The sequence below is a fragment of the Dasypus novemcinctus genome, chromosome 12 (assembly GCF_030445035.2).
Source record: "Dasypus novemcinctus isolate mDasNov1 chromosome 12, mDasNov1.1.hap2, whole genome shotgun sequence".
Classification (NCBI taxonomy): Eukaryota; Metazoa; Chordata; class Mammalia; order Cingulata; family Dasypodidae; genus Dasypus; species Dasypus novemcinctus.
The window spans coordinates 33,897,864-33,923,732 of record NC_080684.1 but is presented as its reverse complement, the minus strand read 5'-3'; the positions used below and the strand labels follow the sequence as shown (position 1 = coordinate 33,923,732).

Genomic DNA, 25,869 nt, shown 5'->3' with positions numbered 1-25,869 from the left:
CAGCGGGAGCCTGACCGTATTTTAAAGGTTGTTGGTTTCTCATTCAGCTATTCTGCTCATGAGCACTGTCCAGGGAGGCGGCTGGAGACCTGGGCTGCGCCCGGAAAGAAGGAAGAGAGAAGGCAATGCAGGTGGCTCGGCCGGCAGGGACATTTCCTGCCCGAAGGAGGAGTGTCTGCGGTGAGAAGAGACACACAAGAGCACTCTGGCCTTGACCGCGTTCTGCTTCGTGGGGGCACTAAGGTCAATTTTAAGCCACATGAAGGACTGAGCAGGAGAGATCATCTCGTGGTTGCAGGGGAAGTGGGTTAGGCAGGGAGAAGCAGCGCCCGCTGCGCCCCTACTCTGGAAGACGTGGGGCCCTCGCCCAGGAGCTAGTGCCTGCGGACCCTGGAGGCCTCCAAGGTCAGGAGCGAGGGGCGTGGCTCTACAGGGACTTGACAAGGTGACCCCGGATGCCGCAGGTCATCGCCCTGCTCCCGGCGCCTCCCACTGCGAATGCCGAGGGGCTGCGAAGCGCGGGGGCCTGAGCGGGGAGGCGGGCCGGGCGGGCGCGCTCTAGCTCCTGTAGCTCTTCTTGGTGGACGTGGTCTTGGAGATGATGCGCACGCTGGAGCTGCTGCTGCCCGCCGCGCTGCGGCCGCTGGTGGAGCTGAAGCCTCCGCTCCCGCCCGCGTAGCAGAGGCCCGCGCCGTAGCCGCCGGCGCCCACGCAGAGGCCGCTGCCCCCGCCGTAGCCTGTGCCCCCCGTGGAAGAGACCACGGCTGCGGACAGAAGGGACGGCCCGTCAGCAGGCGCCGCCTTGCCTCGGGACCCCCGGGCCGATGCCCTGCGCCCCGCGCCTCCCCCTCCCCTGGCGCCTCACTCCAGGCCCCCTCCGTTCCCCCAGAGCCTCTGGGAGACCCTCGGCCAGAGTCAGAGGGGCGGGCCCGGAGCCCCCACCCCATCACACGCAGCCTTTATTTGGGCGTCTGCGCCAGGTATCACGGTCCTCGGAACGCTTTCACAGCTGTGACCGCGCTGACCTCGACAGGGCGCCTGAGAGGACGCCGTAACCGTGACCGTCCCCACAGGAGAGGCACAAACGTGGCGGCTGAGGAGGTAAGTGGCATCGAGGGCGCGCACTCCGGAGACCAAGTCTTCCGGCTCCTGCGCTGCTTGTTCCTCATCTCTCCCACGGCCATCCTAGATTCAGAGGCTCCCGTGTGGAAGAGGCCTAGGACCGTGGGAGGAAGCTGCCCCTGGTGTTGGAATCCCCCCAGGACAGCACCCAGAGGCCCAGGTTTAGCGCTGGTCGGATGCGGTGCCGAGGGGAGCGCATCGCCTCGGCTCGCGCTCCCCACCGCCTCAGACCTCAGAAGGTGGCTCTTTGGCCGCCCCTCAGGGCAGCTTTCCTGACCCTTATTCCAGGTCCTGTCAAGCTCCCCCACCGCCCTGCTTGGCGGGCCTCTCTGATGTGGCCCCACCCCGTGGGACCCAAAGGATTTTACTCCCTGTGATCACGACCCAGCTGAGCTTTAGCTGAGAAATCTGGCATTCAGGCCGGAGACCCCTGCTCTGTGAGGATGCCCATCCCATAACCGTGAGCCTCTGGAGCCGGCTTCTGGGGTGCAGGCACGTGCCTGTGGGTGGGTGACCCCACCGGGGCTGGCCCTGGGGGCTCTGTGGTCACTGGGGGATGATCTCAGTGTGAGGAGAACCGTCACTGACTGGCCTCCAACTCCTCCCTTAGCTATGGGGAATGTCCCACCAGAGACATTACCTTGCTCCTCCCAGGACGAGGGGCCAAAGAAGAGTGGGGTCGGCCACAGAGCCCCCAGGGGACTCCTCGTGACACCCGACCCCAGTGGCTTATTTCCAAGCACAAATGCTTGTTAGTTACGCGGTTAGCTCCCATCCCGCCTCCCGCTCTTCTGCCATCCCAAGACATTTACTCACAGATATTCACGGCTCCGACGCCTTCCCCAGTGAGCCTGTTGCAGGAGAGGAGAGAAAGAGACATTTCATCCGCTGGGCGGTGACAGGGCCCCAGATTCTTTGTCCTTAAAGAGCTGTCAGTTCAGAGTGCTTGGCAGGTGCTGGGCAGGGTGCTAAGTGCTTAACAAACTATTCCCTCATCTCCTTAGCGTTGGCAGGCTTATGGCAATATGTGGGGCGAAATCTGGAAGAGCGACGCAGTTAAAATCGAGAGAGAAATGGGCAGATGGACCTGTGCCAACTAGGTAGAAGAGAGCAGGTCCGGTGGAAGAGCAGCTCTGGGCAAACTCGGAGCCCCTGGGGCCCAGGCGTGGTCACGGGCCACCTCTCCCTGACCCTTCCTGCCCCGGCCCCTTACCCTGGTCCAGCAGGAGCTCTGGGAGGGGCTGCGACTGCAGGATGCCTTGGGGAGCAGCTGCAAGTTAACCCTGTCATTGGGATTTCTGCCCAGGGCCAGCACTGTGGGGCCTCCAGGGCCCCTGGGACCCTGCAGAGCACTCTGGCGGCACGTTTGAACCACGGGTGGAGGAGGAGGGAGCCCACCTGCTCTCCTCGCCCTCCAGCAGCTTGCGGTAGGTGGCGATCTCGATGTCCAGGGCCAGCTTAGTGTTCATCAGCTCCTGGTACTCCTTCAGCTGCCGCGCCATGTCCTGCTTGGCCTTCTGCAGGGCGTCCTCCAGCTCGGCCAGCTTGTTCCTGGCGTCCTTGAGGGCCAGCTCCCCGCGCTGCTCGGCATCAGCGATGGCCGCCTGGAGCGTGGCGCACTGCCCGGGGGAGGACAGGGTTTGTGAAATCATCCGCGGAAGCACTGAAAGGCGGGCTTTAGGGTAAACCTCTGCAAGGAGGATTTGATGGCAGGGAGGTCAGGGCGTTGCCATCTTTAAAGACAAGATTGTTCCTTGTCCACCCTGGATAATCTGAGATTGAATCAGGAGGGAGGAAATGGTTGTCTGAGGTCCTCTCCAAGCCTGAACCTCTCTGGGTAGCGGGTAAGCAAAGCGAGTCAAAGCTTTGCCATTTATGCCTTTCCTAGGGGAACTGATGTCAGCAGGATCTCAGAAAGCGCATCCCGACGTCCTGGCTGGGGCAGGAGCCCGGCTGCACAGTTACATCACCAAGGGCTCACTCTGGGCAGGCGCCTGTCTGCAGGGGCTGGTGGGGCCAGGTGCGGGCCTCCGGGAGCTCAGCCCCACCTGCTTCTTCAGGTTATCAATCTCCGAGCGCAGCCGCTGGATCACCCGGGTCAGCTCCGAGATTTCCATCTTGGTGGTGCGCAGGTTGTCGCCATGCTGGCCGGCGGACCGCTGCAGCTCCTCGTACTGGGTGGGAGGAGACACAGGCCTTGGGTGAGGGAGGCGAGCAGGAGGCAGTGATGCCATGGCCAGAGAAGAGGATGGCTGGAGGCGCCTCCCTTTGCCCGCCGCCCCCACCCTAATCCATCCCGGAGGCTGAGGGCCTCTCCTGGTATCGTCTCCCGCCATGCCTGTGCCCTTCCCCTTCTCCCTGTGGCCCGTCTTTCTTGGCTCACCCACGGCCCCATGCCTGTCACCCTCACAGACTCAGTGTCCAGCACGCAGGGGTCCCGGAGCCTACGGCTCTGAGACCCGCTAGCACCTTCGAATCTGTTTCCCTCGGCACCAGCTCTCACCACCCCCATGACACCTCAGCTCAGGGTTTGCTCTAACTTGGAAAATCTCATTCTGTGGCTTTTGCCCGTGCTTTTCGGTCATTTGCAAAGCCTCCAGCCCCTCAACCCCTTCTCTGGATCCTCCTCCCAGCCTCCCTCTTCCTGGTCCCTCCAGCTCATCCTGTCTCTGCTGCAGGATATTGGAAGTTTGTCCACTCTCCTCCTGGCTGAAGCTCCGGCCACCTCCCGCCGCCACCCGCCTCCTCTCCCGGGTCCCAAGAGCATGGCCCAGAGGCAGTTCCAAACCCGCGCTCCCGTCCCTTCCGCCCACCAGCCTGGGCGGTCCGAGAGGACGAGGGCCTTGTCTTTGCTGCTGCGACCCCAGGCCCGGCTCAGGGTTGGTGCTCTCTGTGAGCTGATTGACCTGGAGTTTGATGCCTCACCTTGGTCTGGTACCAGGACTCGGCCTCCGCCCGGCTGCGGTTGGCGATGTCCTCGTACTGGGCCTTGACCTCAGCGATGATGCTGTCCAGGTCCAGGCAGCGGTTGTTATCCATGGACAGCACCACAGACGTTTCCGAGATCTGGGCCTGCAGCTGAGCCAGCTCCTGCGGTGGGCCCAAGGGGAGAGCTGAGGCAGGGTGCGTGTACGGCGGTGCGTGCGCTGCAACGGCCTGTCCCGCCTCCGTCGGGGCTGGGGACTGCCATCTGCTCCCCAGAACAGACCCTGGTGTCGAGGGGCTGGGGAGGACGTCGGGGAGGTCACTGAGCTGACCCTGCTCTTTAGTGTCCGCTCATCTGCACGAGGAGCAGCAGCACAGGTGACCCTCAGGAACGTGCTTTGTTGAGCTGTCAGTGCCCCCGTGTCCAACGCTCTGAGAACCCACAGCCTGTCATGCCAAATTAAGGAATCTTGTGAGAGGAAACTGAGTCAGACGCCGTTAGGAAGCTCTGCTGCTGCTTCCCAGCCCTTTTCCCTACTTCCCTCCTCCCTACTTCTCAGGGGAGGGGCGTGGGAATCAGCTCAAAACAGCCAAAAGGGCCCCGGCCTGAAACGTTCTGTGCTGGCTCTACCAGGGAAGCTGTAAAACCTCTCTGGGTCTCAGAGGGGATCGTTGCAATACTGGCCTATGCCATTGTGGGGAGGGTTAGATAAACTAATGTTCATGTAAGGTGGCTTTTGAAACAGTAAGCCCACAAGTAACTTGTTAGTGGTCCCTTTTCAGAGTCACCTAAAGCGGTGGTTCTCAGCGCGGCCCTATCCTCCCGCCTCAGCATCCTCCGGGAACTTGTTAGAAACGCACAATTTGGGGCCCCACTCCAGGCCTGCCGAGTCAGAATCTGTGTTTGAACAAGACCCCCAAGGAGTTTCTGATGCCCTTTAAAGTTCAAGAATCACTAGTCCAAAACCAAAATCTAAGTAAAAACCTCTCCCGCTCTCTTATCTTTATTAATGACTGGTCTGCACATTACCTGCTCTAAGAAATGATGGTTTTGTTTTGTCCTTACTGCTGTGATTTTGCTTTCTCCAGATAGTTTTTTCTGGTAGCTGACCTAGCTTGAGGGCTATAGCTAATTCTGGATTAGGAGCCATCACAGGTGGTTGTTAGCTCTGAAGTGAATATATGCAGAGAAAAGGAAGCCTTTTACCCGTGATTTGGTCATCGGACTCACCCAAAGCCGAAAGACACTCCTGGCTGCAGGGCCAGTTTTGTTGGGTACCAGCCATGTGGAACCCATGGGTAAATCACCTGGCCTTTCCAGGCCTACCTGCAAGCCTATGCCCCACCTCGACCCCGCCAACCCTACCATTCTCCCCATCGCTCACTTTGCTCCGGCCACGCGGGCTTCCTCCTGGGTCTTTGCACATCTGGGGTGGGGGATCGCCCTTTTACTCCTCCTTGGCTAGAACACCTGCCCCTTTATATCTTCCAGACTCATGTCCTCAGTTCCTCCAGGTGCTCTGCAAATGTCACCCCTCCTCTGCCTAACACCCCTCCCTATTGTCATTTTTCTTCATTGCCCCCTCAAGCCTGGAATGGTATAGTGATTTGGTTATGTGCATGCCACCTGTCTCCCCACAGTGACAGAGCCTCGGGAACTTGAGTGTATTTGCTCAGCACTGTGCCTGCAGCCCTGAGAACACTGGTGTACAGAGGTGGTCCGCAAAAACGCGCCTCCTAGGGAAGTGGACTTGGCCCAGTGGTTAGGGCGTCCGCCTACCACATGGGAGGTCCGCGGTTCAAACCCCGGGCCTCCTTGACCCGTGTGGAGCTGGCCCATGTGCAGTGCTGATGCACGCAAGGAGTGCCATGCCATGCAGGGGTGTCCCCCACATAGGGGAGCCCCATGCTCAAGGAGTGAGCCCCTTAAGGAGAGCCGCCCAGTGCGACAGAAAGTGCAGCCTGCGAGTGGCGCCCCCCACATGGAGAGCTGACACAACAAGATGGCACAACAAAAAGAAACACAGATTCCCGTGCAGTTGACAACAACGGAAGTGGACGAAGAAGAAGACGCAGCAAAAAGACACAGAGGACAGACAACCGGGGCAGGGGGGGTGGGGGGAGGGGAGAAAAAAATGCGCCTCCTAGAGAACCAGGCTGCTGGGTGCTGTACTTGTAGAAGCACCTGAGGGCCCATTAATTGCCCATCAACTTGCCCAATTGCCCCATCCTGCATTGCTCTAGGAGGAGCAGCCAGTAAACTCGGGCGGGCCAGGTGAGCCAGGCTGCTCAGCAGGTCCTATGGAAACCGCCCGCACTTCAAAGACGGGCGTGGTCTGGGTGGTCAAGGCTGAATTTGCCACCTCCCCTGACCACCAGCTGCCCCAGGGAACTTCCTTTTCTTCCTTGGGAGGGGAAGCGGCATCTGCCCCACGACCTACAAGCCGGGGATAGGGCGAGGAGCCCACCAGAGCCCAGGGAAGGAGCCAGCAGCCTCTGTGCCCACGGGGGACCCGGGCCCTGCTTACCGCCTCGTAGAACGCCCTCAGGAAGTTGATCTCGTCCGTCAGGGCGTCCACCTTGGCCTCCAGCTCCACCTTGTTCATGTAGGCGGCGTCCACGTCCTGGGGGACAGAGCATGCTGTCGTTCTGGGCGCCCTCCTTCCTGGTCCACCAGCCCCCGAGACCTGAGAGCTTTGGGTTGAATTATGTCCCCGAGAAGAAATGTTCGAGTCTTATGAATGTGATCCTATTTGGAAATAGGATCTTTGAAGATGCTGTTATTAAGAGGAGGCCAAATTGGACCGGGGCACACCCTAAGCCCGTATGGCCGGAGAGGTGGGCACAGACCCTGAAGGAAGACGGCCCGTGCCGGGGGAGATGGGGTTATGCCGTGGGCTGTCGGCCTGCCACGCCGGAACCCACAGGCTGCGGAGGGAGCCTGGCCCTGCCGACACCATGATTTTGGATTCCAGCCTCCAAGGCTGTGAGACAACACATTCTCGTTGTTTTAAGCTACTCAGCCTGTGGTCAGGCAGCCCCAGCAAACGAAGACAGTGAGCGTGGCCGGAGGCCCTCTGCTCTTGGGCATGAGAGGGTTCCTCCACCGCAAGCTCTCAGTGGGTGAACGGGAAAGGGTCCTACGGCACCTGAGCAGGACGAGGCCAGCCTGGGTCCTTGGGCGTCCGCTCCCTCTGGGCGCTCAAGCCTCTGCCCCAAGCCTGCCATAGCTACCCGCCCCCCCACCCCACCCGATACTCCTGCTCCATTCTCCCCCTCCAGCTTAGCTCCAGCGCTCCCTCTGCCTGTCCCCGCCGAGCGGACAGGCCCAGAACTCTGCATTCCTGATCTCCATACCAACCCCCTGTCCTGAGCCTGACTTGATGTCTGGAGGCTCAGGCCAAGGCCCCTTTCCCTCCGCCTCTCCCTGCATGAGGTGCATGGGTGGGGTCAGCGTAACGATTTACAGCACGGACTGGGGGATCTGGGTCCCGCCTGGCTTCTGATTCCCAGGGTAACCTTGGGCAATGTCACCTCCAGCCTCGTTTTTCTCACTTTTAGTAAAACCTGCCCCCAAGATATCGCTGTGCAAGTTAAATAAGGCCTTGCACGTCAGGACGCCAGCAAGGGGGCAGCTGTACTGCCCGAAGGTGCTGCTCGGGGGTCAGGTGGGAGCATCCCCCGCGCCTCACCTTCTTGAGCACCACAAACTCGTTCTCCGCCGCTGTGCGTTTGTTGATTTCTTCTTCGTACCTGTGGAAAGGATGGAGAAGTCGGGAGTGGGGGTTCTGGGAGCGAGGTCAGAAGGTGGAGGCTGTGGGTGGGCAGCTGACCGAGGGCAGACCTGGGATCGGCCTGCTATAGAGAGACCCTCTTTTTACAAACCTGCCCCCGTAAAGCCCCGAATAAAAACAAACAGGCATGCCTCAAATAAAACCCCAGCCCTTCAATGACAGCCACAGCTCAGCGCTGCCCCCTCGTCTTTCCGGGGTTCCTTTCCACGCAGCTTTGCTGCTTCGGGTCCTTGGTTTCCGCAGGGCAGTGTCGTGCTTCCCACCCGAGGTGTTTTGTAATGATCTTGCCCCAACCCAAATGGAGGCCAGTGAGCGGAGGACAGAGCGAATGGTAAGAGGGGCCAGCCCTAGGCTCGGGCCTGGCTCCTGCACCCGCGATGCCCTCGTGTTCCCTTGCTGAACCGTGGCTAAGGAGCAACCTTCAGGCCAGAGAGGAGCCCCCCCAAAGTTTCCCCTAATTCTTTCATTTGCCCCCAGGCAGCAACCCTTCTCCTCCCCTGGCCCTCAGGTGCTCGTGACATTGTACCGCTGCTCACTGATCTCCGGGAAGGATGTTTCACTTCTTTCCAGGTGACCCATTCCCCACCAGACCTTCCTGAGTCTCTGTGCATCCCACCCTCCTCGCGCAGCTGGGCAGCTGAGGTTCGACCTTGGCTTCTCCACCTACCAGCTGAGCAACCCTGGGCAGGTTGCTTAACCTCTCTGATGGGAACATCTATGAAATGGCAGGGAGCTCTTCTTGTAAAACCACGAAGTATGTTCACATATTACGTCTACAACCGCAACCTCCCTGCTTTCATATAGCCTCTCTGGTCCAGTGGGCTCTGAGGCAAGCTCCTTTCTGTCCTTGAATCTTCCATACTGAGCCTTCCCTCATGTTCTCTGGGAAAACCCATTTGGTTTTCCTTGTTGTTTCCTCGAGTTGCCTTTTTAAAAAATCTGAACATCTTTTCTTCACCTAATTTCATGCAACTGTCTGAGTACAGAGCCTCTGCCAGATGACGAGCATTACCTGGTCCTGCACTGGCCTCTTGGACTCCTGCTGCCCAAACATTGCCTGTCAACTCACCAGGAGGACACACTCCAACAGAGCTCCCCTGTCTCTCCTTCTCAACCTTGAGCTTTAGTCTCCTCCTCCAGGAAGCCCTCTTTGATCTAAACACTATGACTCCATGTTTAGGTTCATATAAATTATCCATCTGCACTGGCTTCTTTTACCTGTGTCTGTATCAATACACATGTAGACTTCATCACAAATACAATAAAAATAGCTGACGCTTATTAAGAACTTACTCTATGTCAGGCATTGGGAATCCTACCAAGTACTTTACACACAAGTCTGGATTTAACAGAGAAAGGAACTGGGACTTAGAGAGGCCCAATAATTCTCTTCAGGTCATTTGATTACTAAGTGGTTGAACCAAGATTCTAAAACTAGATTCCACAGCATGGTCCAAAAGAACTTTCTGTGCTGATGGAGGTGCTCTGTACCCATGCTGGCAATGCAGGACACTCTAGCCACATGTGGCTCTGTAGCATTTGAAATGTGGCTAGTTCAGCTGAAGAGCTGGATTTTTTATTTTATTTAATTTTAATTAATCTAAATAGCCACATGTGGCTAGTGGCTACCATGCTAGAGAGTGCAACTCTAAAGCCTGAACTCTTACCATATTCTATAACTAGTAAGCAAAGTTCATTGTCAAGTTACCTATTTCATTTGGACCAAAAAAATGGAAGGTAAAAATCAGAAATAGCATAGGCAGCAGCATACCATTCTATTTAATGGGGTGTGTGTGTGTTTTCCTGGGAGAAGGCAGCAAATACGTCTCTTCCCCTTGGCCAGGTGAGTGCCTGAAAGCTGTGTAAGTTAGCAATGGGACGTGGTTGAGCCAACGTGAGAGTGAGAGCCTACTGGGTTGCACAAGTTACCACTTGTGCAACTTGGATAAGCCCGTTCCTACCTCAGAGCCTCACTTGTCTCATCTGCTGCATTTAAAGCATTGTGCACAGCGAGCTCTTGGCTCCTGTGCAGTTATCGTCATCTCTACCCCCAGCCCCTCCCTGAGGCCTCAGCTTCTTGACCACGGGGCCCCAGTTCTCTTTCTCCTTTTGCTCCTGTCCCATCCCGACTCTCCATCCATGCCCTAGGTGTGGGTCCGTTTGCCCGCTGGCGGGGCCCTCCTGGAGACCGCGGCCTGCTTCTGCCGCTCCCGCAGGCCGGGCCCCACTCACTTGTTCTTGAAGTCCTCCACCACGTCCTGCATGCTCCTCAGCTCCGTCTCCAGCCTGGAGCGCTCTCCGCCCAGGCAGTCCAGCTGCCGCCTCAGGTTGCTGATGTAGGCTTCAAACATGGGCTCGATGTTGATCTTGGTGGTTTTGTGGTCTTGCAGGAGATTCCATTTGGTCTCCAGGACTTTGTTCTGCTGCTCCAGGAACCGCACCTGCACCAGAGAGAAGAGAATATGGGGTCTCCTATGTAGCAGCCTCCCTGAAGGTTCTGGCGTACAGGACCCCAGCGGGGCAGCGAGGCCCTGCAAGACCTCGGGGCCCAGGTGGCAGGCTTGCCTTCCTCTTCCTCGGCCTGGAAGGAACCTGGGAAGTGGAGAGCCAAGCAAATGTGAACACAGTGAGACTGGTTTGGGTGGGGGGAGAAGCAGCCAGGGCCAGAGGGGCTGGAAGCTATCTGACCACACCAAACCACGCTGAGGCATGGTGATATCAGAAAAGGACACCCTAGCATCGCACTGCTGGGCCAGGCTTTGATTCCCACTAGGTGGGCAGAAGGCCGTTGGCGGGAAATCCAACTGTCCGTTTTCTTTCTTGGGCATGTTGTGCATGCTTGGTCCAGATGTAGAATCAGGGCTCTGGAAAGGATAGCACGGGTTGCTTGCTGTGTTGCCTTAGCAAACACACTCCTTCCTCTCTCTAGCACCCTTGTGATCCGGTGCTTCTCATTTGGTTCTCTTGAATTACACCCATGTCCTTCTCAGCCTGAGCAGCAGCCTTGGGAATATGCATAAACTCTCCCCCTGAAGTCCTTCCACTGGGAGAAGCTGGAACGATACCGTCTCAGAATTGAGGGGATAGAGCCTCCATGACTTGGGAGATGGCAGTGTGCCTCCAGCTCCACGTCCCTCCCCTCCAGCTCTCACACCCACTCACTCCCCACACCCCCTCTGGAAGAACCAAGGAAGAGCAGAGCCACGTTCTTCCCTTCACAGCCTGGAAATCTCACCCCTGTTGGTGCAGATACTGAGCAAGGTGGGGAGACCTGGGGTGATACAGTTTAAGGACCACCGTCTCAGCAGTCTTTCTGGTTAGTTCTGCACAGTCAATGATCTAGGCCCATTCAATGTGGCACTTCATGGGCTGTTAGACCTGCAAAGAGACCTTAGGCTCCGCATCTGTCTTCCCCAGCCGTGGCCTGAGAAGCTAGGAGACTCTCCCAGCAGGGGTGCCAAAATTGGAATGCAGGTTGGTTGCCTCTTGGTTTAGCACTCTTCCTTCCAAATTCCAGCTGTGGAGACTAACCCAGATCCTTGAATTGGTTCTTCCCAGGCAAAAAACAACCAGCTCAGGTGTGACAGTGATACTGAGAAACGGGTTCCTTGGAGCTGCTCTGTTCTCCTGCAGGGGAAATCCCTGGAGTTCCAAGCCAAGCAGCGGCAGAGCTTACGGCCCAAGCCACTGCTCTCCTCTCACCACAAGAGAAGTGTGAAAGGCTTTGAGTGCACCCCTTGCTGGCCACTCAGGTTCCCAGATACACCCAAAGCACCAGGAAGATATCTGTTTTCTCCGGAGGAAACTCACTCCACTTCTGGGAATTGAACTTGTGAGTTTTTCCATTCTTTTATCCCCTTCCTCCAAACTCATCCCTTTTTACTTTCTAATTCTAAGCCAAGTACATGCTGACTCTCCATCAAAGGAGCAATGTACTTGCAGTGGCTCAGACAGCTCTTGAGTCTTGGGATGGACATTTCTCTTCTCCCAACTCGACGAGGTGGGAAATCAGCCCAGTCCACCCCAGCACCACACTATCCAGCCACAGGATCTCGGGCCTTGAGCAAGTCACAGTTGACCTCAGAAGAGTACAGAAAGTACACCAGCTGCTTTCTTGATGGGATGCCCGCCCGCCTCTCACCTTGTCGATGAAGGAGGCGAACTTGTTGTTGAGGGTCTTGATCTGCTCCCGCTCCTCTTTCCGCACCCGCTGGAGGGAGGGATCGATCTCCAGGTGGAGTGGGGTCAGGAGACTCTGGTTGACGGTCACCTCATGGATGCCCCCAGCCCCAGGCATCATCCCACCTGCCAATCCATACCCACTGCAGACTCCCCCTGCTCTGTACCCCAGGCCCCCGAAACCCAGCCCATAGCCAGCACCCCCAAAGCTGGCCCGGCTGGAGCGGTACCCCCCACTGATGGATATTCTTTTGCCACCCCCAAAGCTGTGGAGGCTTCTCGTGCCAAAGCCACCCCCCCCAAAGCTCTTCCCGCCCTGGCACATGGAGACAGAGCTGAAGCTGTTCCGGGAGCCGGGGAGGAGGCTGGCTGAGGAAGCGCTGAAGTTCCGGGCGCCCCCTGACTTGATGACGACGGAGGAGGATCGTTGGTTCATGGTGGGAGCTGGTGCCCGAGGGTCAGAGGAGCGAGAACGCCAGAGGAATGAGGATTCTTCAAACTCTAGCTCTCCCAAATCCGCCTTGACTTTTATCCCTTTCGAGAACTGGGCTTGGCTGGAGAAGATCAAAGACCACTCTGTTGAATTCATCTCAATGGCATGTCTGGCCACGGCCCATTTTCCTGCCCCACTAATCACCAGGGGGAACTCCCTGCCCAGGGCAGGACCGGGCCTGGGGATTCTGGCTTGGGGCAGGCCTGGGTCCCTGAGCCCCTCACCCACTGAGGCGCTCAGCCACGCGCCGCTGACCCCACCACCACCTCTCCCCTGCTCCTCCCCACTCTATGCCCAGTGCTTGGACTCTAAACTCCAGTGTTCAGCTATGCCCTTCCCATCCTGGTCATTTATAATAAAAAAGAATCCCACTTATTGAGAATTCAATATGTGCCAAACCATGTACCAGGTAACCCACAGGCATTATTTCACTTAAATCTCCCAATAACTTTGTGAGGATAGGTGATAGTTATAACAATCGCCAACACTTCCTGAGCACCTACTATGCACAGATGCCTTACACCTATCTTCTCATTTAGCCTTCACATGATGCCAGGGAATAGGTATTATTATTCTTGTTTTCTGCATGAAGAAATTGAGGCACAGAGTCGTTGAGGAGCCTGGTTCCGGTCACACGGCTAGTGAACCGCGGGTGACGCTTTAACCCAGGTGATGTGCTGTGAGTCACTGCACTCTTGGGCAGGAACCCAGGCTGTGAAAGGAGAGGTGCCTGGGTCTGGGGTGAGAAGCTGAGTTGGGGTTCCACTGCAAGTTCCCTGCCCCCTGTTCCACTCCACTGTGGAGACCCTCCTTGCCCCTGCTTCTGGGAACAGGGGCCATTTAACAATTGTCCTCCGTGCCATTTCTCTCCTTCCTGCCATCCTTTCCCACCCAACCATTCCAAATTTTAGCCCCTTGGTTTTGTGCTCATCGTCTCTCATCCCGATTCATGGCCTCTCCCCTCACATCATTTCACTTCCTGCCCCTTCCCTCAGAAGTCTGCTGTTTGGGTCCGTGATCCGGAACTCCCGACAGGTTGGAGCTCGGTCCCGATTGTTGAACCGTCTCCCTGCAAGCCCGCCTGGGCTGACCCCGCTTTGTGAGCCCACTGGGCCCCGGCTCAGGCCTGGTGGAAAGTGTCCAAGGAGACTTGTAAACGCAGGAATGTGGGAGCTGCCTGCAATTATGGGCCTAAGTGGCTCCTCCGCTGGGAGAAAGCGTTGCCCCCAGGGCTGACTTTTAACTCCTCTCCATGGCCTGTTATTTCTCTGCTCCATCTGCAAGTTTGAAGCTGCCAGAGAACAATCGGCCCCTTTGCTGGGGGAGGGCTGGGCTGTCCATCCTACGTCAGTGTCCCCGGAACACGGTCTGGTTTGGGGAGGGGACGGCATCGCCCTGGATGACAGACAGAGCAGGGAGGCTGGGCAGGGCTTCAGCCCGGGGCTCAAGCTTCCCAAACAAGGCATCTGAGGAGAGCTGGGAAGAAGCGGGCAGTAGCTGGGGGCGGTCCAGCCAGCCATCTGCCCTCCCCACCCTTCCACACCCCATCTTCTTCATCCAGCCTTCTTGACTCTGAAGAAAAGAAGGGGGGGAGTTGTGATCTCTCCGGAGCACTCTTGGCGTGGCTCCCTGGGCTCGGAGGGGGCCTGGAGGAGGAGCCCTGCTGGGTTGCATCCTCTTTCCAAACAGAGGGCTGGACCATCCTCTTTCCAAACAGAGGGCTGGAGAGCAGACGCATGACACAAGCATTTTAATAGGCACATTCTGGGGTGGGAACGGAGGGAGCGCTCGGTCCAGCAGGCAGCATAAAAGCGCCGTGGGCCAGGCTGGATGTCACCATGGCACTGGGTTGGTCTTGGAGACGGATGCTCCCATCTCTGCATCTGGAGGGAGGGAAAAAAGTCCGGTGCGAGGCCGGGGAGTTTTGAGACTGGGTCTCAGTGAGATAGGCTGGATGCGTATCTTGAGAGCAAGCGTGCGGGCTTTGGTTTTGCACGTCTAGCACAGAGAGGGACGTCACGAGCAGTTGGGAGACCATCCGTCAGGAGGGCAGAGGCTGGGTTGGACCAGGGAATGGGGATTAGCCAGGACTCCCGGGCTTCCCAGCACCGCAGATGGGACCCAAGGGTCTGGGGTGAGTGCAAGCAGCAGGCAGGAGTGAGGGAGCGGGAGGCTGCACTTAGTGCTCGTAGCTCCTCTAACTGGAGGAGGTGGTGGAGACAAACTTGACGCCAGAGCCACCGCCCCCCAGGCGCCGGCTGCTGCTGGCTCTGAAGCCGGAGCGCCCCAGCCCCGTGCCCAGGCTGTGTCCACCGCTGGTGGTGAGGGCGTAGCTGCTGCCCCCGCCGAGCCCCGGGCTTCCCCCTCCAATGCTGCAGCCACTGCCAGAGGCGCTGGAGATGGTGGAGGTGACCACAGCTGCCGAAGAGGAGACGTGGTCAGAACCAAGGGCGGGAGACAGGACTCCGTCTGATGCCTCAGCCGGTTTTTCCCTGAACTGTAGCGCCAGGCATTTCCCCCTTCTGGAATGATGCCTTGCCTCCGCTCTGGGCTACCTCTTTTCCTTCCAGGTCTTTCTGGAGGTGCCTCTTTCGGAAGCTCGCCCAGTCCACCTGCCTTCCCTTTGATCCCATCTCCCTCGCTGCTCCAGACAGGACTAGCTCCCCTTCTGGGCTCCGATGTCTCCCCTCATTATGGGAGCTCCTGGGGGCACGTATGTCCCTCAGAGGGGACTGGAAACTTCTTGATGGACCAACTGATAGACCAGTCAACTCTGCCCATTTTCTCCTCCTCCACCTGTTCTTTTCCTAACGTAACTATTCATCATCACCTTAAACATCCTAGTACCCTACTTTGGGCCTTGTGGAGGGAAAATTGACCAGAAAAAAAAAAAAAAAAAGACTCTCAGGTGCTTTCTAGAGAAAGGAAACTTTAGAGGCTATGTCATCCATTCCCAGAATTAGCTTTGCAGGTCTCTGGAACCCCTAACCAGGAGGTCAGGGAAGGAGGCCGTGGGAGGTTCAGAGGGCTCTCTGCCTCCTGGAATCATTGGCTAATCTATAGTCCATCGCCTCTGTGAATCCCTCATCAAGAAAACCAGATGGACCTGTGGAGTGTGAGTTGTAACAGTGGTCTCTGAGGGCCTCACGACCCCGGCCCGGAGCTTGCGTGGCCTCTGCTCCTCCTGGCCCCGGGCTGTGGCAGCTGGCTAATGCGCTGTGAGCCCTGTGCCGTTTCAGGGCAGCTGCATGCAACGGCCGTGCCTTCTGGTCCTCCCACTGCCTTGGGAAGCCTTGGCAGCCTGCCGCAGTTAGGCCGAGTAGAGGGCGTCTCCCCAAGGTGCTCTGGAGAGGGACTGCCTAACCGGCAGACAGAAGGCTCCCAACAGGGGCCGAAGGCAGACCAGAAGTTTTCACAAACCTTGTCTGCTTTGGAAGCACACGTCTGAGCTAGACGTGTAACCCCAGCAAGAAAGGTGTGGAATTCTGGGAGGCAGGAGTACGGCAAACCTCCCATCACCCACTTCTGTGGCACCCTCTTACTTGCAAAGATGTCATACTGTGACATGAGAGACCCTCCCCTAATATGACTCTCTTTTTAATTGACTTAAAACCTCAAACCTTCTCAAAATGGTCCCTATCTGTGTTTTTCACGCTTCTGCGGCCGCCTACCTCCCCATCCTCCCCAACGACGTACGCCCCAAATGACGAGAAGGATTTTATCCTCACAGATGTGAACTGGAGAAACGCCCTCTCCACTCAACCTGATTCGGGGGCGGGGGGGGGAGGGAAGCGGGGCAGGAGGGGGTGCAGGAAGGAAGGTTACTGTTGTGTTCAGCACCTTATGGGCATCAGAAATGACGTTTTTGCAATTGTTTAAAATGCACTTTAAAATCCTTTATTATTTTTACTGCAGAAGTACTGAAAGTTGAAATTATTTAAATATCTGTAGCATGAAATGAATGAAATAATATAGAGTTTGAGGTCCAAAATAGTAAAACCTGTAATCTAGAAGCACAGTTTTGGCTTAAACTAGTTAGACATCTGCATAAGGAACTTAGAATTAATCATATACTGGCATTGATTGGAAAGGCAGGGCTTGCCATATAACAATAAGCTTTCTCTCTCATCAATGGACTATTGTCATGCCCAGGACCAGTGCCTAGGTTATTACAAGTGTGGAGAAGGGTTTGAGTCATAACAATAATAATAGCAATAATCAGCCTATTATTACCTTGGCAACTAGAGTAAATTTAACTAAAGTATCTTGAGGATTGAACTGGTATTCACTTACAAATACCCACTAAGAACATTTTAAAAAGCTAATATTTTTTGAGTAACTATTACCTGCATTATGCTACCTAATTCTCTCGACAGCCACATTAAGTAGGTATTATTATCTCAGGTTTGCAATGGGAAAATTGAAGCTCTTTTTAATTATTTAATTTGTCCGTGGTCACAAAGCTGGATTTGAAGCCAGATTCATCTGACTTGAAAGCCCATGTCTTTAGTTATGAGACTGAATGATAGTTGACATTTATTGAACACTTATTGTATACCATGCATTGTTCTCAGAACTACTTGTGAATTCCTTTATTTTAATCCTCATAATAACATATGAAGTAGACACTATCCTTACCCACATTTTATGAGTGAGGATACTGAGGCATGGAGAGGGTGATTTGCCCACTGTTACACAGCAGGTAACTGGCTAAGCAGGAACTGAGTACTGAGCTTTGGAGATCGTGTAATCTGGCTTCTTCATTCTATAATTGAAGAAGCTGTGGTCCAGAGAGGGAATACCGACTTTCGCAAAATCACTTTCCAAGTTAGTAGTAGACCTGTAAACCCAAATCCTAGGACAGTTTATTCTCAGACGGTATCTTTTTATAGTATTTATCAAGACCTGCCATGCAACCAGATTTTTCCTTTGAAAGAATCTGATTACTGAGACATGATGAGAACCTACATTTCCACACGGTGCTAAAAGTAGGTGCACCTGAAATATGGTAACCCCATAATGATGTACTAGCCTGGAAGTAGCCTTTGTCATATTCTTTGTCATAGCCCAGCTCTACCTGCACTTTGGCCCCTTTTCCAGGTTAGGAGGACACTGCACCAACCTGAATGCTCGGCTGGCTTTGAGGAGGTGAGCTCAGCTAGTTTTGAGGGTGGAATCAGTGCATCTGCCCTCACCTGCTCTCCTCGCCCTCCAGAAGCTTGCAGTAGGTGGCGATCTCCACATCCCGGGCCAGCTTGACGTTCATCATCTCCTGGTACTCGCGCAGTAGTCGTGCCATGTCTTGCTTGGACTTCTGCAGGGCCTCCTCCAGGTCCACCAGCTTGGCCTGTGCATCCCTTTCTTTTTTTTTTTTTTTTTAAATTATTTATTTATTTTTAAAAATTACATTAAAAAAATATGAGGTCCCATTCAACCCCACCGCCCCCACCCCCCACTCCCCCCACAGCAACACTCTTTCCCATCATCGTGACACATCCATTGCACCTGGTAAGTACATCTCTGAGCATCACTGCACCCCATAGTCAATGGTCCACATCATAGCCCACACTCTCCCACGTTCCATCCAGTGGGCCCTGGGGGGATCTACAATGTCCCGTAATTGTCCGTGAAGCCCCACCCAGGACAACTCCACATCCCGAAAATGCCTCCACATCTCATCTCTTCCTCCCATTCCCCATCCTTGAGGACCAGGTCTCCCTGCTGGTCTGCATCAGTGGTGGCCATTTGCAGGTTGGAGCACTGTCAGGACAGGAGAAAGCCATGAACCCTATTTGGTTTCCTCTGGTAGCCCCTGAGGGTCTACTGCTTCTTGGGTTGGAGTCCTGCCAGCATGGCGGAATGACCCAGAGCAAATGAGTGTGCGAGGAGCTCCTGGCCCCACCAAAACTCTACCTGCTTCTTGACGCTGTCGATCTTGACTCTCAGCTTCTGGATCATTCAGTTCATCTCGGAGATCTCCTGTTTGGTGCTATGGATGGCATCGCTGTGTCTGCCCACTATGACCTGCAGCTCCTCAAACTGATAAACCAGAGCAGACTCAGTCAGACACCTGGGCTGGGTGCACCCTTGGCACATAGTAGGAGCTTACTAGCTAGATTATCCAGTCAAGCCTCCTTCTGAGTCTCTAGACAGTAGCTCTCTATGGTCACCCAACCTCCCTCTTCTCTATATGATCTTTGTTTGTTTGCCAAAGAACCTCATGGGTCCCCTTGCTCAACTTTAAATGCCTCCCCACCCTTTGACAATTTTCCAAATGGGAGTAAAAACCCACATCTTACTGGAAGCTTTTCATTAAAGTTGCCTTTCTCCTTTCCATGATTGCCCATTCACTTCATGGCCTCCCAGATCTGCTTACAATTTATTATTTGTTACCCTCTAACCCTGCTTGGCATATAGTAGCAACTTGGTAATATGTACTGAATAAATTAGCCCTTAAGACATTGCTTTATGACTGTTCCTTGGTGGTTTTGGAGTCCCACCCAGCCCCCTGCCAGATCCTGAGCATGTGGGACTGTGGCTATCCTTCTGAGCACCTGCACATTGCCCTGACCACCAGGCTAAGTTTTCATGGCATCCATGAAGCTTCTGTTAAATTGGAAGAAATGAAAATTCCCACATGTTTCCTGAGGTTTTGGCTGAGAGTTAAATGACGAGAATACTGACCCCAGGGCCTATGACAAGGTGTCCACACTCACCTTGGTCTGGTACCAGGCCTCGGCCTCGGCCCGGCTGCGGTTGGCGATCTCCTCGTACTGGGCCTTGACCTCGGCGATGATGCTGTCCAGGTCCAGGGAGCGGCTGTTGTCCATGGACAGCAACACGTCCTGAGTCTGCATCTGGGACTGCTCCTGCAGAGCCAGGAAACTCACCGTCACCAAGGAATAAAGCCTCTGAACTGGAAGGGATCTTGAGGACACACAGTTGACTACCCATCCAGGACAGGAGTCCCTTCTTTGGCATTCCTGATAGGCATTCTTCCCACTCTTCCTCGGGCACACCCAGCCATTTAGAGGGTACTGTGTCAATGCCAGAGAAGGTTCTGGGCCACAGGACAGTGCTATAGGAGTGTTCCCCCCTGGCATCATCTGTGTGCTTTCTCGGGGTATGAAGGGTGGCTAAGTATTCTCTGTATCCAAATTGTGTGGATTGGAATATGGTATGTTTATTCATATGCCAGGAGAGAAGGATGCTTCAGGATCAGGTGACTTTTAGGATCCTGCTGCCCCCGCATATTGTGACTTCATCAGTCCTCCTTTCCACAGATCCAGGACTCGGCCGGCAGAGAGGCAGTGCCCGGATGAGGTATCCTTGCAGGGCGAGAAGCTCCCTGACCAATGAGCTGAGTGGACTCTTGCCTTACGGAGATTTATTGGGAGGGGGAAGTGAGAAGCCAGGTCTTGATTCCTTGGGAATGTGGGAATCAGCACTCCCTCTTTGCTAAGGGTCGTCCTGACCTGGGGCGTGAGAGGAGCATCAGAACTGGTATGTATTTTAGTGTGGCAAGATTTCAGCAGTTCTCCCAGACCCACTTGCCCTCAAAGTTCCAGCCTGGATTTTACAAGGCACAAGGCTGAGTAGAGGCACTAAATGGATGATGCTCTCCAGAGCACCCATTTCTTTCCAGGCTCCAAGCCTAGGAGGAACACAAACATTTGCAGGCTCTTACCGTCGTGGAAGAAGTTCATCTCTGCAGTCAGGGAGTCGACTTGGCCTTCAGCTCCACCTTGTTCACGTAGGCAGCGTCCACGTCCTGAAATGATGAGCGGTGAGTCTGAAAGGAGCCGGGCAGACTCCTCTTTCAGACCGAGGTTTAGAAAACCCTGCATCTGGGATGGTCTGGGGACTCGAGTTCCCTGGGCTAACAGAAAGCCAGGCAAGGTCAGCGGGGACATAAATACAGAGGGAATTTGAGCAGGACTGTGTTCTCCAGATATTCTCAAGGTGGTGGGCATTTCTTGGGTGGCTCCGGTGTTGAGACACTTCCTACTCCAAGATTCATTTTTTAATCTTCCCCTCTGAGAGACATTTCTACTCACCTTCTTCAGGGCCACAAACTCACTCTCAATAGCTGTGCACTTGTTAATTTCATCCTCATACCTGTAAGGAAAGCGGAGGGGGCCTGTGTTGTTGAGTAAGCATTCAGTTGAACTCTTCCCCGGACCGAGGACTGCAGAGGGGAGCAAGAGTGAGAGAACTTGTGTCCTTTCTAGCTCTCCCACTGGCCTGTGTGTGACTTTGGGCGAGTCACTTGAAGTTGCCAGGGGGCTTCTTTTTTTCTTCGGTCAGACCAGAAGGTGAGCATGGAACATATGGGGATAGAAATATGTACTTATACAACTCCACTTTTTATAGATGCATGATTCCATTTGAAAAATTTTCTTGCATCAAGTACCTGCTGAAACTGTAGTGGAAACCTTACCTGTTCAGGACACTGTTCCTGATAGATTCTGATCTATTTCCACTGAACCTCAGGGTGGAGTTGAGTAATGTGTTTTTTTGTAAACTCAGAAGCCAAGGTAAACCAGCTAAGTGGCTCGCTAGAACCATCCTCTCCATCGGATACCTCACCTACTGCAGCCTAAACGAAGTGCAGCCAAAATTCACCGCCATGAAGAGGATCAGATCGCCTTGTGTTCCTTGCTACCTCTCTCCACTCTCTAGCTGATGTGCACCCTGGAAATACCGGCCATCTCAATAGTAGAGCACATGTCCCTTGGCATTAAATAATGTGCTGTCTGTGAATGAGAGTATGCTCTCCAGAGTGAGTAGAAGTGTTTTATAGTCATGAGGACAAATAAGAATAGACTCCTGGGAAATGGACTTTGGCCCAGTGGTTAGGGCGTCCGTCTACCATATGGGAGGTCCGAGGTTCAAACCCGGGGCCTCCTTGACCCGTGTGGAGCTGGCCATGCGCAGCGCTGATGCGCGCAAGGAGTGCCCTTGCCACGCAAGGGTGTCCCCCGCGTGGGGGAGCCCCACGCGCAAGGAGTGCGCCCGTGAGGAAAACCGCCCAGCGTGAAAAGAAAGTGCAGCCTGCCCAGGAATGGCGCCGCCCACACTTCCCGTGCCGCTGACGACAACAGAAGCAGACAAAGAAACAAGACTCAGCAAAGAGGCACCAAGAACAGACAACCAGGGGAGGGGGGGGGAATTAAATAAATAAATAAATCTTTAAAAAAAAAAAAGAATAGACTCCTTGCCAATAATAATGCATGAGATGAGAGTCCCTTGGTTACCTCACACTGTACTGTCTTCATCTTATGGGATAATAATTGCATGTTCCAAAATTCCAATCTGACAATGCATCTCTTTTGTCCTCGTAAAAAGGAGCCCTGGGAAGACTGCCGAAACCTGTCTCCCACTTACCTGACTTAGAAATCCTCTATGATATCCTGTGTGTTCCTCAGCTCAGCATTGAACCTGCCCCTCTCAGTGGTGACACTGTGCAGCTGCCTTTGGAGGTCATTGAGGTAGCTATCAAAGAGGGGCTCCAGGTTCTGCCTCACTGTCTTGGTGCCCTGCTCTTGCAGGAGGTTCCACTTGGTCTCCAGGACCTTGTTCTGCTGCTCCAGGAACCGCACCTGGAGAAGAGAATTAGATCTTGAGAAGCTGGGTAGGCAGAGACAGACACTTCTATTGATTAGGAAGGTAAGAAAATGTCATTTTTCACCTGACACCCATCTGGCAACTATGTGATCGACAACCCCAACCCAAAATGAGAGAACGCGTGGAGCTGTCCCAAAGTTCCCCAGGAACTGGGCGCAGGGCTTCTAGAGAATTAGTATAGTGAGGCTTAGAGCCCTCAGTAGGGGATGTTAGGGTCTTGGGTTGACTTTCTCAACAACACTTGCTCTGGATCGGGTTAGTTTTCTCAGTGGAACTTTCCTTCTTTATAGAGAATTAACTTAATTCTTTCTTAGGTGTTGACTCTGAATCAGACCCCTTGGTTCTATAGAAGGACAATGGGAAATTTCTGCAAGGTCGTGTGGGGCAAGCCGGCGACTTTACAAGGCCCCAGCCTCATCGGATTTACTAGATGCGGATGAACCTTCCCATAGGAAGGCTGTTGCATGGTTGCTTTTCCATCTGGGCCTGGGCCTCTTGAAGATTTCATGTAACTCAAACCCAATGGAAGAGATGAATCTCTTGTCTCACCTTGCCAATGAAGGAGGCAAACTTGTTGTTGAGGGTCTTGATCTGCTCCCGCTCCTCCTTGCGTACCCGCTGGATGATGGGGTCAATTTGCAGGTTGAGGGGAGTCAAGAGGCTCTGGTTGATGGTGACTTCTTGGATGCCAGCAGAGGAAGAGATGGGGAAGCCAGTGCTCCCAAAGCTCCCTCCAGCCCCACTCCCATAGCTAAACCCACTGCTGACCCCACTTCCAAATCCAAACCCATTGCTGGCCTTGCTGCCAATGCCACTTCAGAAGTTGCTTTTGCACCCACCGATTGAAACCCATTTGGTCTCCCCGAGATTGTAAAGGCTGTGACTTCCAAAGCTGGCCCTGGCACCACTGATCCTTCCCTGCCCTCCACTGCCCCTCGAGGTGCAGGCCACCAAGATAGAACTGAAGTGGGAAAGTCCTGCTGCTGGAGTGGTGGCAGAGGCAGTGCTAAAACCCCTGCGGCTGCTGGTCTGGGAAGTGATGGAGGATTGCCGAGACATGGCGGGGTGAGAGAGGCTGGCGAGAAGAACTCCTGAGCGAAGGCACGTGTGAAGGGGGTAGAGGAGATGTGGTACCTGGGGAGCCCGAGGCCCCCTTGGCTTTTATGGACCTGCAGGAGGGACGGGGCTCTACTCATGAAGGAAGGCTTGCAGCTGATGGCATCTCCTAGGCATTCGCCAACCCTGAGCTCACATTCAGCTCCCCCAGTGGAAATGGGGCAAAAGCCACTGATTGCTTCCCTGGCGCCTCCCCCCCCGCAACGTGGAAACTCCTTTCCAGTGGTAACTTGATGAGCAAACAGGTGAGAAGCATGTTAATTGCTTTCTGTCATGTCCTAATCATGCATCCTAAAAAGAACTCCAAAAACACTGCCCCATTTCTCAACTGCTTTCTTAGGTCTGGGACCAACTCCCTCCTGTCCAAACTTCTTGTGTCAATACAAGCCACTGCTGTTTAGTTTCCTGCTCTTTCATGTGCTTCCTCTTTCTGAGCATGTTCTCAGCAACTAACCCACCTCCCCCTCACCACCCACCCTGTCCTTCCAGATCTTGAAAATCCTGCTCTACATTTATTTTCCTTAGGAATCCACCCAGTTTTTCTCACCCTTTAATTTGCTCTTAAGCTACCATCTCTGTTGTGTAGGTCATAAATGATTTTCTTTTTTTTTTTTTTTTAAGATTTATTTATTTATTTCTCTCCCCTTCCCCCCACCCCAGTTGTCTGTTCTCTGTGTCTATTTGCTGTGTCTTCTTTGTCTGCTTCTGTTGTTGTCAGCGGCATGGGAATCTGTGTTTCTTTTTGTTGCATCATCTTGTTGTGTCAGCTCTCTGTGTGAGCGGCACCATTCCTGGGCAGGCTGCACTTTCTTCCATGCTGAGCGGCAGTCCTGACAGGGCGCACTCCTTGCCTGTGGGGCTCCCCTATGTGGGGGGCACCCCTGCATGGCAGGGCGCTCCTTGTGCGCATCAGCACTGCGCATGGGCCACCTCCACACGGGTCAAGGAGGCCCAGGGTTTGAACTGCAGACCTCCAATGTGGTAAACAGACGCCCTAACCACTGAACCAAGTCTGCCACCCATAAATGATTTTCTGGAGCATAAGCATGTGTATGTGTGTGTGCTTGTGCCCTGTACACTCCGATATGATGTGATTTTCAAGGCTAAGTCCTCTATCTTCTGTTTAGAGTAATTTCTAGGGTAAGAAGACTTGGGTTTGAATCCCTGCCCTGATGCTTACTAGTTTTGGGCAAGTCATGACACTCCTCTGAGGCTTGATTTGTGCTACTATAAAATGGGGTTTGTGGTGAGAATTGAGTTATCTTTTGTGAAAACTACTTATAAGTCTCAGCACATAATTTAAAAACTTTTCTCCTTCTGATAGACTCAAGTGAATATTGACGAAGTGCCAGCTGTGCACTCAGTCCTGTGACAAGTCCTGTGGGGATTCCAAAGAAGAACAGTAAGTATTCTTTTCCTTTCACAATAAGTTTATGGCCCCGTTGGGAAGACAATACTGAAGAGTGTTAAGTAATTTATGAACTAGATAGTATGCAATAGGGTGCTTCCTCCAAGCTCTCAGGCTGACCTTTCCTCTTCCTGGGACTGGAATCCCAGATTCCTTACTCTTTCATCCCAGAGCTCTGAGGGTTGCACCCAGAAGGGCTCCCACTCCCTTTTTTATTCCAGTCGTCTTAATCTCATTAACCATACCCTTAGTCTACGATGTTCCTTGCCCCTGTTTTTTCTGCATCTCATCTGCCCATCTCTACCCTTCGGGAGAGCCAGACTGGGAAATTGTCCCATCTTTTCCTAGCTTGCTGACCTCTTGCATGTTGCTGTGGTTTTGAAGGATGAGAGAGTGAGAAGGGAAATGAAATTTATTCGGTCTTCATTTTCTGGATAAGGAAACCGATTCCTAGAGTGGTTACTTGACAGCACTGTCTCGCCAGTGAGAAGCATAGTCAAATTCCATGGTCTTTCCACACAGGTGTCCCTTCAGATGCCCACGGTTGGCCGATGGGTTGGCGACGCTCTTGCCTGCCTGCAGTGGCAGCTTGGCATTTGGAGGGGTGGATCTCTGATACCTGAACCGTTTCCTCCTGGGGCTGAGGCCAGTGCGTGGGCCTCTCCTCCCTCTAGAGGTAGTTTGAGAGTCTCAGTTTCCACATAGATGACTCACAGCTTTTGTTGACACAGGCAAAAGGAGCACAGGCGTTTTTCTCAGCAGGTTGCCAACATGCCCAGTCTTAGCTGGGGTGGTACCTGCTCCTGGAGTGGAAATAATTGTCTTTGTTTTAGTCACCCCTCGTTACCTGATAATCCTTCTCCCAGAAGAAGGGACATTTGTTTTCTGAGCAATGCTAAATAAACCTTCGCAGAGCTTGCCACATTACAGAGGCTGGCGGAGGAATGCCTTATCTGGCATGCCCATCGGAATGGAGGCCCCCACAGCATTCTCCCACCAGCCTTCCCGTGTGGGAAGCTGGCTCTACTCTGCCTTCCCTCCTGGCTCCCTCCTTTCTTTCCCCTCTCCTGTACTGGGAACCCATTCCCAGGTATTGTCAGCTCATTTTGTTTCCATCCTTCTTTCTCTCAGCCATCACCTCTCACCTGGAGTTCTCCCTTACTTCCTTCTCTTCCACCCTCTCTCTCATTTTTCCACCAGAATGA

At 54.1% G+C, this 25,869-nt stretch overlaps 2 protein-coding genes and 1 long non-coding RNA gene across 3 annotated transcripts; 1 reads left to right on the top strand and 2 right to left on the bottom strand.

The window, feature by feature from the left end:
* Positions 1-558: 558 nt before the first annotated feature.
* LOC101427736 (keratin, type II cytoskeletal 5-like) lies at positions 559-12,518 on the bottom strand. The gene is made up of 9 exons (XM_058308186.1): positions 11,983-12,518; positions 10,074-10,282; positions 7,740-7,800; positions 6,576-6,671; positions 4,048-4,212; positions 3,171-3,296; positions 2,521-2,741; positions 1,939-1,973; positions 559-764 (listed from the first exon to the last, which is right to left on the bottom strand). The coding sequence occupies exons 1-9, from the start codon at positions 12,454-12,456 to the stop codon at positions 559-561; spliced, it is 1,593 nt and encodes a 530-aa protein (XP_058164169.1). The 5' UTR covers positions 12,457-12,518.
* On the top strand, positions 563-12,878 carry LOC131280587 (uncharacterized). The gene is made up of 4 exons (XR_009188233.1): positions 563-1,101; positions 10,232-11,315; positions 11,400-11,673; positions 12,287-12,878. It is a non-coding gene; the product is annotated as an uncharacterized lncRNA (long non-coding RNA).
* Positions 12,879-14,692: 1,814 nt separating this feature from the next.
* On the bottom strand, positions 14,693-23,199 carry LOC101419494 (keratin, type II cytoskeletal 75). The gene is given in 11 exon segments (XM_058308187.1): positions 14,693-14,931; positions 16,242-16,276; positions 17,709-17,870; positions 18,215-18,273; positions 18,427-18,552; positions 19,230-19,376; positions 20,181-20,239; positions 20,242-20,284; positions 20,571-20,631; positions 21,901-22,115; positions 22,690-23,199. Coding segments are annotated over 11 exon segments (1,656 nt in total).
* Between the last annotated feature and the right edge of the window lie 2,670 nt (positions 23,200-25,869).